The 14,154-nt window shown below is 37.3% G+C and overlaps 4 protein-coding genes and 1 long non-coding RNA gene across 6 annotated transcripts; 4 read left to right on the top strand and 1 right to left on the bottom strand.

Moving 5' to 3' along the window:
* Window positions 1-11: 11 nt before the first annotated feature.
* On the bottom strand, window positions 12-3,208 carry LOC123472189. 2 transcript variants are annotated; one of them, XR_006646483.1, is made up of 9 exons: window positions 3,073-3,208; window positions 2,507-2,888; window positions 2,246-2,452; window positions 1,259-2,191; window positions 934-1,133; window positions 749-867; window positions 635-680; window positions 461-570; window positions 12-347 (listed from the first exon to the last, which is right to left on the bottom strand). It is a non-coding gene; the product is annotated as an uncharacterized LOC123472189 (long non-coding RNA). The 2 variants fall into 2 exon arrangements; XR_006646482.1 differs by having other exon boundaries at window positions 14-347; window positions 1,259-2,188; window positions 2,246-2,449; window positions 3,073-3,206.
* Window positions 3,209-3,716: 508 nt separating this feature from the next.
* Window positions 3,717-5,870, top strand: LOC116935847. The gene is given in 8 exon segments (XM_045173883.1): window positions 3,717-3,930; window positions 3,998-4,108; window positions 4,179-4,286; window positions 4,360-4,770; window positions 4,844-5,172; window positions 5,235-5,510; window positions 5,595-5,619; window positions 5,622-5,870. Coding segments are annotated over 8 exon segments (1,704 nt in total). The 3' UTR covers window positions 5,852-5,870.
* A 2,708-nt stretch (window positions 5,871-8,578) lies between these two features.
* LOC116931783 lies at window positions 8,579-11,389 on the top strand. The gene is made up of 4 exons (XM_045173391.1): window positions 8,579-8,822; window positions 8,896-9,134; window positions 9,210-9,445; window positions 10,417-11,389. The coding sequence occupies exons 1-4, from the start codon at window positions 8,588-8,590 to the stop codon at window positions 10,442-10,444; spliced, it is 738 nt and encodes a 245-aa protein (XP_045029326.1). The 5' UTR covers window positions 8,579-8,587; the 3' UTR covers window positions 10,445-11,389.
* A 200-nt stretch (window positions 11,390-11,589) lies between these two features.
* On the top strand, window positions 11,590-12,584 carry LOC116935481. The gene is made up of 3 exons (XM_045173882.1): window positions 11,590-12,305; window positions 12,378-12,475; window positions 12,546-12,584. Exons 1-3 carry the CDS (start codon window positions 11,735-11,737, stop codon window positions 12,582-12,584), a joined length of 708 nt encoding a protein of 235 aa, XP_045029817.1. The 5' UTR covers window positions 11,590-11,734.
* A 306-nt stretch (window positions 12,585-12,890) lies between these two features.
* On the top strand, window positions 12,891-13,462 carry LOC116931781. The gene is made up of 2 exons (XM_032939419.2): window positions 12,891-13,120; window positions 13,179-13,462. Exons 1-2 carry the CDS (start codon window positions 12,911-12,913, stop codon window positions 13,431-13,433), a joined length of 465 nt encoding a protein of 154 aa, XP_032795310.2. The 5' UTR covers window positions 12,891-12,910; the 3' UTR covers window positions 13,434-13,462.
* Window positions 13,463-14,154: the final 692 nt, after the last annotated feature.

The raw sequence follows: 14,154 nt of genomic DNA, 5'->3' as shown, positions 1-14,154 counted from the left end.
ATATACCGATCATGCAGTATACCTTATTTACTATTATTACAGGGAAGTCCGAAGACGAATGGAGGGATACTGTGAAGTTCCTTGAAGTTCTCCAGAAAGACGAAAATAATGTCGTCAACGTTCTCCATGATGCTGATGGAGAGGTTGCTGCTATTTTCGTTCAGATGGAGAGGCAGCGCAAGTTGTACGAAAAGTACGGAAAAGTTCTCCAGCTGAATGGGACGTATAGGACAACACAAGCAGGCTTTGCCCTTTACCACTTGCTTATTGAAGACAACAATGGCTCTGGACAACCAGTGGCGTTGTTCTTCCTGAAAGAAGAGACAACGGAAGCCATTTCCGCATGTCTGAAAATTTTTGCCGAGGTAAAAAATTATTAATATATTTTTTTCTAATGTTTTTACAAATATCTTTTGTAACTGAAGAATAACGACATATCGGTGACCCAGGTTACAATTACCGATAAGGATTGCGCCGAGATATCCGCTTTAGAACGGCATTTTCCCGATGCAAAGCACATCCTTTGTCAATTCCACGTTCTTAAGGCAGTTGATAGCCATTTGAAGAAAACTAAAAATAGCCAATGCTTTAACAAAATCACGAAATTAGAAATAATTAAAAAATTTCGTCATACCATGTACGCTGGAACGGAAGCTGTTTTTGACGATAATAAGGCGTACCTAATTGATAAAGGTAAGAGGTAACTAGACATTTAAATTAAACTTGTGCCTTTTTAAAGAATATTTACCTGTAGGTAACGGAACCATTGCATCCTATTTTGAGGACAATTGGTTTGATATCGCGGAGAAGTGGACTAACCTTGGCCGTCGTGATCTGTGTACGTTGGAAAAGAATACCACCAATCGTCTGGAACGGTAGTCAAGACAAATTATTACTTCAACGTCTTAACGTATAATTACAACTTAGTCTTACCACAACAGGTTTCATCACACTATTAAGGAGGTTTTCCAGAAGTCAAGGAGATTCCATAAGGTTCTTAAAGGCCTGATCAACATTGTCCTCATCCGACTAAGCGACAGGCAACTGAAGCAAAGGATTCAAGATCTACGATTTGCGGTACAGGAAAAACATCCAGCGGTGAGTAAATTTGCTGGGTCCATATCGCCTTTTGCCTGGAGTTTGTTGAATGGGGAAATGAAGATTATGAAAAAAACATACGACTTCGTACTTGATCAGGTAAGCTACTTTTAGTTGTAATTAAGTTAATAATGTAAACAATAACGAATACACGACATACAAGTTGAAAGTAGACTTAAGCGGTTGCAGTTGTTCTTTTTTCATGCAATTTGGGCTACCTTGCCGCCATATTATTCACTTTCACGTCGAAGAGAAAACAGAAATCCCGGCAGGAGCCTTTTCGCATCATTGGAGAAACCAGTGCCTAGAGGTAGAGTATAAAACTTGAGTTATCTTCGAAAGAAATAATAACAAAGAAGATCTGATTACTTAACTTTTTTAGGACGACGCAATTGTTACGCCTAGCGTTACGTCTCCTACTAGGGTACAGACGTCTAAAAGACACAGAATGCCAAAGATGGAGAGGGAACAATACAACATGGCTTCAGATCTCTTCAAGAAACTGGCCAATACACTAAGTATTTTGTCTGAACCTGATTTCCAGGACAAACTGCAGCTTTTCATAAACATCCACGACTTGGTCAAAATGAATAAGCCAGTAAGGCTAGTACATCAGGCGAATGATGCACAAAGCAATAATCTGGCTTCAAGTAGTACTGTTGATTCCGGCGAAATTGAACCGAAAATCCATGCTTCGTCTGATCCTCTAAAGCCGTTTACTACTACTACAATCGAGGAAAAGGTAAAATTAATTTGATTTGGAACTTATAGGTGATTAATCATTTTTGATTTTATCAGACTTTGCCTCATCAATGGTCATCACTCCACCATCCAGTGGAAGTGAAGAAAAGAGGGCGGCCGAAGGAAAATAAAGGTTATTTTCATTCTTTTCACAAGCAAGTGAAGAAAGCTCGTGTTGAGCCTATCAGCTCAGTGGCCAAAGAGTTATTGGACGAATAAAATGCCATTCGACAAGAAGAAGACAACTTCTATGCTGCTGATGACCGTATCGCTTCGATTGCAGATGTGAACCATCCATCATCACCACCGATCAGCCCCGCTAACGATTCTTCAATGATCTGCGTGAAACCTGCTGGGGTAATTATACATAATAATCCAATTGAAATTGTAACTATAATTCTTTTACCTTTAACAAAGCAGGAACACGAGCCTGTTAAACGTATGCGAAAGTGTGGTGATGACCCCGTGCTGTTGAAAGGAAATGCCATTCGACAAGAAGAAGGCAACTTTTATGCTCCGGATGACCGTATCGCTTCTATTGCGGATGTAAACCATCCATCGTCAACACCGATCATCCCCGCTAACGATTCTTCAATTATTTGCGTGGAACCTGCTGGGGTAATTATACATAATAATCCAATTTAAATTGTAACTATAATTCTTTTACCTTTGACAAAGCAGGAATACGAGCCTGTTAAACGTAGACGAAAGGGTGTGGATGAGCCCATGCTGTTTTTGGAGAACCTTCAACCAATTACAAATACTAGCCAGCTTACTTCAGGACAAATTAACTACGCTCAAGTTCTTCTTAAACAGCAACACCCAACCATTGGTGGGTTGTTTTGCTGTACCATTGGAGGCGCTCTTGAGTTCCCAGTTGCAACTGGAGAACAATGGCTTCAGCTAGTACACAATGGTAAAGATCACTGGGTGCTTGTCGCAAAAGGCTTTGGTGATTCTGGACATGTCTCACTCTATGACAGCCTTAGAAAAAAACAACTCGCACAATGAACACATACTCAGTTGCATGTCCAGCCTTTGTAAAACACCTGGAAAGGAAATGAAATATGTTAGTAAGTCTGTTCAGCGTCAAAGGAACTCTTTTGATTCTGGAATATTTGCCATTGCCTTTGCGGTTAGTTTGGCTATTGGGCAAGATCCCACTACGATAACATATTATCCAAAGAAGCTGCGACAACACTTGAAGAGCTGCTTTGAATCTAGAATACTTACATTATTTCCAAGTGCCATGAAACGTAACACCAGGGTTCACGTAGATGAAATACACCAGATTTCTGTGTTTTGCCATTGTCGCAGGACTGCATACAGCCAATCATCGGAAAACTGGGAAATGATTGAGTATGTTAACTGCATGGATTGGTTCCACAGAATGTGTGAAGAATACCCAGAAAATACTGAGATACCATGGTTCTGTAAAAATTGCAAAAATGTGTACATGAAATAAATAGAAGCATAAAATGTGATATAGCATGCCTTTTTTCTTCTTAGTCTGTGATTAAATAACTTTAATCATGCATTAATATACGTTAAATGGACGCCGTTAGGTTCGCAAAATCAGGTCAAGCATAAACAGTACTCTTTTTCTGCAGCGCCTCTAGCTGCCGGTGGGCAATAGACAATTTTGACGCTAGTGCCCACCGGCTGCCGGTGGGTAATAGACTTTACCTTTTTTAATATCAAGAATGACTGGAAGAAAGCACTCGTGCACATAAATACTACCAATCCCAATGACTGGGAGAAAAGTTTTTGTTAATTTCATTTCTTTGAAATCTCCTTTTCAAGTTAAATGTGTATTACTTCCTGAATCTGAACGACGTTCAGATTTTATTGTGTTAAGAGAACTACTATTTAAGGCGATGATGTTGGACAAGTCAATTTTGGTATTAGGAGGTAGAGAAGCGTCAAACGTAGAAGACATTCTAATTTTGCAATACGATGAGGATTTTGGAGACATCATAGACGTTAATCATGACGTTGTGTTTTATCACAAACAAAAAGATGTAGTTGTGAAGCTTAGAAAGAACTGCCCAAATGAAGAAATGTCAACCATTACATCTTTCTCGTTCAATGGTCAGTATTGCATTTCAAGTTATTGCTTAAAATTCAGTGGCCTATTGTCTTGTTTTTTAATCAAAAGGTAGAGAAGAAAATGACGTTGCAAGTGGATTCCCTGAACCAAGCATTATTGAAAATTTGGGTAAATCTGAACATACTCCATCATCGAAGAAAAAATTCTTCTGTGATAGGTGTAAGTATATTGCTGTATAACTTGGCCTGTTATGTCTTGCACTAGTTCATCACATTGATCTTATTTTTAGTGAACAAAGGAAAAGATGCTTCAAGTGAATTGCATGATGTAACAGACAATCATAAATCTGATTGCGAGTCTTCTTCATCAGCAAAAATGCAATGCTCTGCAAACACTTGTAACATATATAGATTTTAAACTAAATGACAGATTGATTATTATGATTAATGATTTCAACATATCTTTTTTAGTGAATTTGGAAAATGATGTGAGTGATTCGAGGGAATTGCTTTCATATGCTGTCATAGATGGAGTGAAACACACAGCAGTGTTAGTAAAGTTTGATGAAACTGATGTTGATGCTGTGAAGATCAATGTGCTTACACACAACGAACTTTTTGATGTGTTTCATACACAGTCAGATGGAAACTATGCTGCCTGCAGCTGCGACAGCGAATATGAGAGCACCGTTTGTATTTCTGGCACTGATCACGGTGATGCTCAGAGTCTTAATAAATCTCCCAGACAAAAACGCAAACGTTTTAAAACGAAGAGAGCAACGTTAGCTAAGCCACCAGCAATTTCAACTAGCAACATCGTCAACAAATCTACTAAGGAATCAAACATCGGAGATAATTTAGTTGAGAATTGTGACTTTAAATGTAATCATACAATGGTTTACATGCAATTAACATGTATTTCTTATTCTAGAAATTGTATCTCATCAAACATCAGTTGGCTTGACATCAGAAGCTGGAACAGCAGCTAAAAACCCTCCTGCACGTTCACTGGTTAAAATGTCTAAAAACATTCCATCAGAAGAAGTGATACTTAGTCTGCCAAACGAAGGCAAAGAGGATTTTGAAATCTATCCTATTCTCGCTACAGAAATTCAGAAAAATGTCCTTACTCTTCACAGTAACCGATTTCTTTTCGTTTGTGCAAAACAATTGCTTAACATCAACAAAGGATCAATGATAAGTAAAGGCATGTACAAAAGGTATGCCAAAATGGTCGTGGAAAAGTATCCTTGTCTGAAAGATATTGATTTTGAAGAAGAATTCGTAAGCTGCAATATTGATAATCAGAAGTAGTTATACAGAACCCTAATATCTTTTTTTTTTAGCTGTCGGTGAAAATGAAAATTATAAAAGCCGTAAACAATCAAAGGGGAAACGTGAAAACGAAAGAAAGTAGGAAGTTGAAAGTTAATGATGCCCACGAACCTAATCAATCGCAGAACCTGGAATTTCCTGTAAATGTTCAAGAATCACAATTGGATATCGCTGCTTCGGATATCGAGAAAAGTTTCAAGGAAAGGCGTCTATACGTTAAAACAAATCACAGCCTAAGAACGGATCAAATACTGACAGCAATTCCTTTTTACTTGGATTTTCCGAAGGTATTCAAAATACATCATCTGCATACACAGTTTTCATTCAGTTAAACAACAATTTTTTTTCCATTGCCTTTTATTTCTCTATAGGTTTATGCAGATTTCCTGAAAATGACTGAAATTTTGATGAGCTGATGGTTAATCTAAAGCGCTATTACCTTGCAGAACATAATAATCAGAGTGCAGCATCTACAGCAGTTTTCTTTGAAGGAGAAAAGGGAACGATTGGATTGTTGATGGCCATCAACCGTTTGTGTTCTACAAAAAAGGGAACCAGTTCTTCAGCAGAACTCTTTGAAATAGCACAAGTATTTTTTTCCTCTTTTGCAGTTATTCACACAACTTAGTAACTATCGTTTTTTTTTTAAGGTAAACATACGTGTTGAACCATCATATAGAGGCATCAATGCGAGGGCCTTGTTATTCTTCGATGACCACGACTATTTACAGTCGATGCTTATTATTTGTGGAACTGCCAGGAACTTCAAGAACATCCCAGTTACAAAGAGTTGGCAAGCTGTTTTTAAATTACTCAGCGTATACTACGTCTTTGATGGGAACTATCCTGCCCTTTATGGTGTGTTGTCTGTCATTGAGCGCCGCTGTATTTCTCAGCTACTAAACACCTCTATCACTGTTGACCCGAAAGACAGTTCATCTCTTAAAGTTTTCATTCGTAAGTTTAATGCTTTCATGAAAAACTCTTAAACTTTCTATTCACTGGAATACTGTATCTATAAATACGTGACGTAGATATAGTTTTGATGTTTTAGTGGCATATCTACAACGTTGGTAATTTCATCTGAAAATTTGTGTCTTGTTTGATGTGTATTGATGCTGAAATGATACCACCTTTTGAAATACAGAATGTTACGTAAACCACGATTTCAATTTTATTTCTCACGGGCGTTATAAGCATGGTTTCTTGTATAAGTACCTAAAGGTTTTAAGCATGCACTAGGCTGTAAGTACGTAAAATTTATTTAATCGGTATAAGTGTGATAAACATACTGATGAACTACAACTTACTTACGTCCACCAACATACTTATTATAAAATCAGCATGAAGAAATGGTAAGTATGGAGTTTATTTTAAGTACACAAATTTTATAAGTACTCCTGGCCGGCAAATAAGCAACTTGGATAAGTATGTTACCACCACTGTGTGAAGTAAAAATAATAAAGGGTTTTAATGAATTGGCAGAGTGCGAGCCGTTGTGACTTTTAGAGAACTTTTCTAAAGATTCGCATTCGTTTGTGTGCCCTAGACATTTCGTTTAATCTCCCATGCCTCTTACATGTTCTTTGATTTTTTTTCCCCATTAACTATAGATGAAGGAGTGGATGGAGAAACATTATCGAGTCTGTCGATTCAAGATTTAATTGGAATTGGACTCAAGTTGGGGCCAAGATTAAAACTTTTCAAATTCATCGAACTACTTAATAAAGCAAGATTATGTGTTCCTACCATTCCAACAGCAGAAGCCGAGGTTTTGACCGTCGATGAAATTTTCTCCATTGAAACAGAGCAACATGAAGAAACAGTTTTAATTATTGACACTGAAAATCAAGGTGGTGCTGATGAGAACCCATGTGTTTCCAAAGAAACGGTTGGTAACAGTATGCATAATTATTTTAACATTCTGTAATACTATTTCCGTCTTTTTATTCAGGTAGTGTCATCGACTATCAGTATCCCTGAAATTTTGGCGGATGGAGGAGGCTTAGATGTGTTGGAACGATATCAAAATTCCCAACCATCGCCGAGTCTCTCTGACATAGACCGACAAGAAATTGTTAGAATACTGATGGCCGACTTGACTAAAAAATGTGGAAACATGTATCCCTCATCGGATATCAAAGATGCCACAGCTAAGGCTCTCGTAGAATTTTTCCCTTGCCTTGCACTGATCAGGCCTGGAGTGTCTTCTCACTGCCACTTTTATAACAACAAAACTGGAGGTTTCTTTGACAATTGACTAAAAACAATGCGAAAGAGTATGTCGCCGTCAAAAAGAAAACAAAAACCAAGCAAGAGCCAGAAAAATACGAAAGCCGTGAACAGCAACCAGCAGCGAAATTTACTCGTGGAGGAAGATACTCTTATCAAGGTTTTTCTTTTTATATTTTTATTCAAACCATTCCACTAAAGATTTTTATTTTATAGATTCGCTGGCTCCAAACGCATCTCGCAATCCCGCAAAACAGGGGAACGATAACACAGTACATGTCGGACACGTTTGCTGCACGTCAGGCTATGATCGAAAGCGAATTGACAACTTTTACTCTTATTGTGGAGAAATTCCCCCGTTTTGTTGACTTCAACAACGGAGCTCTGGTAAAGTTTTTTATCTTCTTAATCATTTGATGTATTCTTATATGTTTTTTTTGTTACCATCAGATTTTCACCGATTTTGCAACCACTTATCCAATGGTACAAAGCTTCGAAGAAAACTTCGTCGTGAAACTAGGAAACAAAATTGACCGTTTAGCAAGACGTGACAAAGTCGAGCTCCCAGTTGAAACTTCAGATCGTAAGTTTTGAATTTTCATATACAGAAAATGTCATCCGTATTTATGCAAGTTCTTTTGTAGGTTGCCTCAATTTGCTGATGATGGCCTTCCTTCTTTTCCCCGCAATAAAAAAAATAAAGCGAGAATCCCTTACACAGCAGCGGTAAACTACTTATTTCGGCCATTTTAAGTAGTTTTAAAGTACTGAAAATTTAAGCAGGAAATATATCGTACTGAAACTGGAAATTTTCGTACTTAATTTTTTTTCCCTGCTTTAAAGTTGAACTTTTTACTTATTTCAGGTTCCCTACTTAGATATTTATCCTTCAACAAAAATAAAAGTAGGTAGCTGATTTATAAGTACGAAAATAAAATAAGTACTTTACTCAAACATACTTTTACAGGGTTTTCCATACTTTTTTCTAACTATTGTTTTGGAATAAAGTATTTCATGTAAATTTAAGTATGCTTTAGCATTATAAGTACTTTATTGACAACCGATATTTTAGCAGACGAAACCAAACAATACTGCTGTTTGACGGTTTCACTAAGTAATTTTGTTTTTTAACATGTCAAATGACATGAAATGTTCAATGTGTATGTTAGTAATCGCAGTTAGTGACCACCCAACTAGCTTTTATGCACATGTCAAGCTGTATCACAAAACTGCTAGAAATTTTCATATTATTTGCAAACATCCTGGTTGCCAAAATCACTATCATAATTTTATTTCATTTAAACGTCATTGGAATAAAAAACATGGCAGTACCGTAACACAAATCACCCCTAATATTGTAAATGAAGGTAAGCTACTCATATTATATTTTAGTTATGTAACAGTGATTACAAACAATGTGTTTTCTCATTGCATGTCTAGTGAACAACATGGAGCCAGCAGTAAGTCCTGCATCAGATCATGAATCCCAACTTGACGGTGTTCAGATTTTCATCAATAACAACATTTACCACCCTTCTACGTCACCAGAAAATGATTTGGAGTGGGAGACTGGAATCTTATTAAGACTTCGACACCAGTTTTTCCTTCCATATGAAGCACTTATTTTAGTTTCTGATGCTATCCATGACAACTATAATAGGAGTGTGTTGACTATTCAGGTAATTATTTACAATAGTATGCCATTAATTTCTATAATTCAACTATACGTATTACATTCTTTCATACAACTTCAGGAAAAGCTCAGTACCCTTGTGTCAACTGAAGTTTTTGGCAGCACAGCTTTTAAAGCTGCCTTTGACAAAATTCACCACCAAGAACAGCTAACTCGCTATCGGTTGGAGACAACGTGGGACAAATTCTTTCCCACGGTGATGCCCAAGGAAGTAATTTTGAATCGAGCTGAGCCGTCATACAACTGGATTAATGATCCACAACTTGGAAAAATAATGGATGAAGTGTTCGAAATTGGGTATTATATTCCCTTTTTACAATCCCTCGAACAATTTCTTTCTATTAAAATGGTGTACGAAGCTGTAATGTTAAGTTTTCGTCAATCGTTCAAGAAGAACACAGCAGCAAACGATAACCAGCAGCAAGATGTTTCTTATTCCGATGTCTGGGATGGAAAATATCTTAAATGCCATCCATTATTCATCAGGCATAATGGACACATTCTTTGCATCCAAGTCAACATGGATGAAGTAGAAACTGGCAATCCTCTTGGAAGCAAAAAAGGCAAACATAAGGTTTGCGTATTTTATTGGACCCTAATGAACCTCCCTCCTATTTACCGTTCTACATTGCGAAGCATTCAGTTGCTACGCTTTTTTAAAACCCTTCATAGACGACTTGTTACGTTTGCGAGACGGTATTACGTTAACGATTAGAAACGTTTCACGAAAGTGGTATGGCATTTTGTTACACTTTATTGGCGATATGCCAGCGTCAAACTTTGTGGGAGGATTTAAAGAAGAGGTGGGTGGAGCAAAATTGCCTTGCCGCACTTGTATGATTGTTCGCGACGATCTTGAATCGATCCATCATGAATCAGGATGCACGTAACGGAACTCTATTTTGCAGTACAAGTTTCAGAAATTGAGAATGCAGAACTAACCGTGACAGCCAAATCTGCTCTTTCTATGAAATATGGCATTAATCAAAGATGTCCTTTCGGTAGATTGGAGTATTACGATACCACTAAGTGTTTCATGCATGACCTGATGCATGTTGTGAACGAAGGCGTTTTAAATCTCGTTATTGCTTTTTTATTAAAGTCTCTCATCCTTGACCCAGTAATAAAGTTAGATCTAAACATTGTAAATTACAATATTGCTAATCTCAAAAGTGATCGTGAATTTACTGTCCCTCCCCAAATTAGAAAAAATGAGGTCTTAGATTTAGCTAAATTGTCTTTTTCTTCTTCTGAAATTGGTTCTTTAGGTATGTGTCTTGCCATTGTGCTGGCTGAATTCGTTTCGAGTACCGATCCCAAATATGGCAATTTCCTTCTTCTACTCGAAATAATTAGTTCACTTCAGTGTTATTCATTTACTGAAAATGAACTAATTATTTTAGAAAAAAATATTAAGCTTCACAATCGAAATCATTTGCTTTTATATCCAAAGGTCGCTGGTTCAGCTGGCAAAGCCATCACCCCTAAACTACATACCCTACTCCATTTCCCTAGTCAAATTCGATTGTTTGTGCCCCCTCGTTACTCTTGGTGCTTTCGTTACGAATCGAAAAATGCTAGATTTAAGAAAATCATGAGACGCAATTGTAACTTTCGTAATGTTCCTTGGTCATTTTGTGCCCACCATCAGAAACTTGTCGGATTAGACGTAAGAGAAAACGGAGAAGGCGATTTCTTTGGAAAGATGGAAAGGTTCACTATTCATGGCCACCATTCCCCAATTCATGTAAAATATGCATGGTGGGTGAAGTACGCATACGAAACGTCTTGTCTGCGTGAAGATTCAAACTTTCAGCCCTTGAAAACACTGACTATTGCAGGTAGACTGTGCAGTATCGGAACCGTATTTTTGCGTTCTTTGCCCACTTGGAATACACTAGCGGTTTTTTATCGTATTGCTGAAACAATAATAGCAGAACAAACTTTTTTAATAATGGAAGAATTAAATACGGTTAGTTTCTGTCTAGATCGATTTTCTTTTATTGTAAATCCGAAAAATAATTTCATAGGTATCCCACGTAATAGCCTCGTTTTTTATGCTCCGCTGTATTCGTTTTATTATGACAATTAATTGCATGTTGTACTGAATTACTATCACCTTTGGTAAACGGTTCCGCTTAAGCAAACCAAGAAAAAGAGTCTGCTCCAAAGAAAGGAGCCAAATGCAGAAATACAAATACGTCGAAGATTTTCTAATCATTGATTTCATCATCTTCCTAAAAAATTGTGTATTGTGAATAGACCAATGTGCTGACTTATCACGAAATAAAAAGCACAAAAAAGGAGTGGCAATATATATGAGTATATACTACAGATCAAGATCAGTTCCCAACTTCAAGAGTAGAGAGACTTAATATATTGTCAAGCCAGGCGAGCCGAATTTTCAGCAGTGTTTAGGGAAATAATTGGCGAAGTGACGATACATGTACGAATAATAGTCTGCTCTCGTGCTCTGCTCTCAGACGGCACTTACCCTTTACGCTTCCTGACTTTTTTGCCTCGTGCAGAACCGCAGAACTTTTTTTCAACTCCTTTACATTGTCAATCAAGTCTTTAACACGCCAAATGGCAAGAATAGTTGTAGCAAAATTTCAATCTTTGAAAGAACCTGTTCTCGTAAAAAAACTTGTAATTCCTGCACATGATCCAAAAAGATCTGACGTTGAAGTTTTCAAAGAACTATTGCTCAAGGAAATGCTGGCAGACATGACTGTTCGTATCCTAGGGGGTAACGAAAAGACAAATCTTGAAGACATTTCAGTTCTAAAATATGACGAAGATATTGATACAGAAGTAGACGTACATATGAACGACATATTTGGTCAAATTGAACGAAGTATTCTCGTCAAATTGAGAAATACAGAAATGAGAAAGTCTCATGTTACTAGGATAGATGAATTTTTGGAGAACAGTAGAAATCGGAAGCGGAAGACGGCTGCCGATGTCAGTGATGAAGATACATCACTTTCATCAACAGACGATACTGAACAAAGCACTGACTTTGTCTATTCTAGTTCCGATGCAAACGCTCAATATCTCTCGACAAACAAAATTAAGAAAAGATATATGAAAAAGAACGTTACCGTCAAGAAGAAGTGCGTTAGAATTGCGAAAAGACCCGAAAGTGAATATTCACGTAAGTATATATTACACAAGTTATTAAATAGATATAGATGCTCTTTATTTAATGTGAACTTCTGTACATTAGGTAACTGCGACTCTTTATCAATGGAGCCCAAAGGGCTAAGTGTGATGACAGCAGATGAGAAGCACGAAGAACATCCCAGCTTCATCATACTATTTTTGGTAATTATTGTTATTTATTTTATTATATGCTACACTGTGTTTTTTTTTAATATGAACTTTTGCACATTAGATAATTGTTGTCCTTCATCAACGCTGCCCAAAAGTCTAGCTGTGGCAGCAGATAAGGAGTACGAGAAACATTCCAGCTTCAATGATGCTACTCTTGGTAAGTTTTTTTATATGAAAGGCTGTGCTGGGTGTTTCTTTTTAAACGTGAATTTTTGTATGTTAGATATCTGTGGTTCCTCATCAATTATGCACAAAGGGCTAGCTGTGTCAGTATGTGAGAGCCAAGAGAAACATCCTAGCTTCATCGATACTACTCCTGGTTATTATTGTTGTATTATATGTTATGTTGTATATTAATTTCTAATATGAACTTTATATACTATTATAGACTGTACATTCCTTGCTGTAACCCTACCAAAGGAAGGAATGGAAAGTTGGGAAATAAACGAACAACTAGCTGCTGCCATTACTGCTGGTCAACTGACTCTGCACGCCAATGCATTCTTTCGGGTTTGTGCAAAACATTTGATGCGTACACATCCCAAAAATCGTACGAAGGGGCATTATCGAACATATGCAGAGATGATCGTGAATAAGTATAGTTGCCTTAAAGACCGAAACGCATCTTGCCCATACGTAAGTTTTCTTATATCAATATTTGCACTACTGATATTTTCAAAGTACACATTTTTAGATTACCGTGAAAGAAAAAGTTGGCAAAGCCATACAGAACTTGACTCACAACACTAAAACCAAACTTGTAAGAAAATTGAAGAGAGACAATGTGAAAGCTGCAGCTGCTGCTGATGCTTCTCGTGGTGGGGCTGGTGCAATGGCGATGCCATCAGGACGACTCCCAAGATTTCCAGCAGCACAAGAGCTGACTACTGCAGATAAAGACGCAGCTACCTACGCTGATGAACAGCTTCAACTTACAACAGAGTTTTAGGCAAGACGTGCATACGTGAATGGCAATAAGAAAAATCAACGGCCAAGATATTCGATGCTATTCCACATTACAAGGAATTTGCGCATATAAGTTAACATTGCAACGTTATTTCTAATTTAATTCTTAATTATTGTTTTTAACTTATGATTTTATATTCACGAAGATTTCTTAATGATGCCAAAAATGTGTAGCATCAGCGCACTCATCTTCCAAGCTAATTTCGACGAGCTGGTAGAGAACTTACGTATTTATCTACTGAATAAAGGAAAAGGATTTGACCAAAGTGAAAAGGGAACATTAGATGTATTGCTTGAAGTGAACGAAATGTGCTCTTCTAAGCAAGAAGTGAAATCCAGCAGTGCTCCAGTATTTAAATACGAAAAGGTACAGATACGCCTCAGTGCCACAATGAATTGGAATTATTAATTTAAACATTTCATTGGTTTCACAGTTCGGCAAACCTCTGTCAGTGAACTACGCAAGCGTGAATACAAGTGCCCTTGTAATATTTAAATCCAAAGATGCTGCTCCTTATTCCATGTTAATTGTTTGTGGTGATGTTATCAACTTCAAAAATGTCCCAATTAACAATATGTCTCAAGCTGTATTGAACCTAATAAGTGTGTATTATGTTATTGACCGCCATTACCCTGCAATGTTTGGTTTTTGCTCCTAGTGGAACGCTACTGCCTTTGTGCTGTAGGTGCTGCTACCAAAAGGG

This window comes from Daphnia magna, linkage group LG5 (assembly GCF_020631705.1).
Source record: "Daphnia magna isolate NIES linkage group LG5, ASM2063170v1.1, whole genome shotgun sequence".
NCBI classification, from domain to species: Eukaryota; Metazoa; Arthropoda; class Branchiopoda; order Diplostraca; family Daphniidae; genus Daphnia; species Daphnia magna.
Note: the sequence above shows the minus strand (reverse complement) of the source record. Positions and strands in the feature narration are given on the sequence as shown.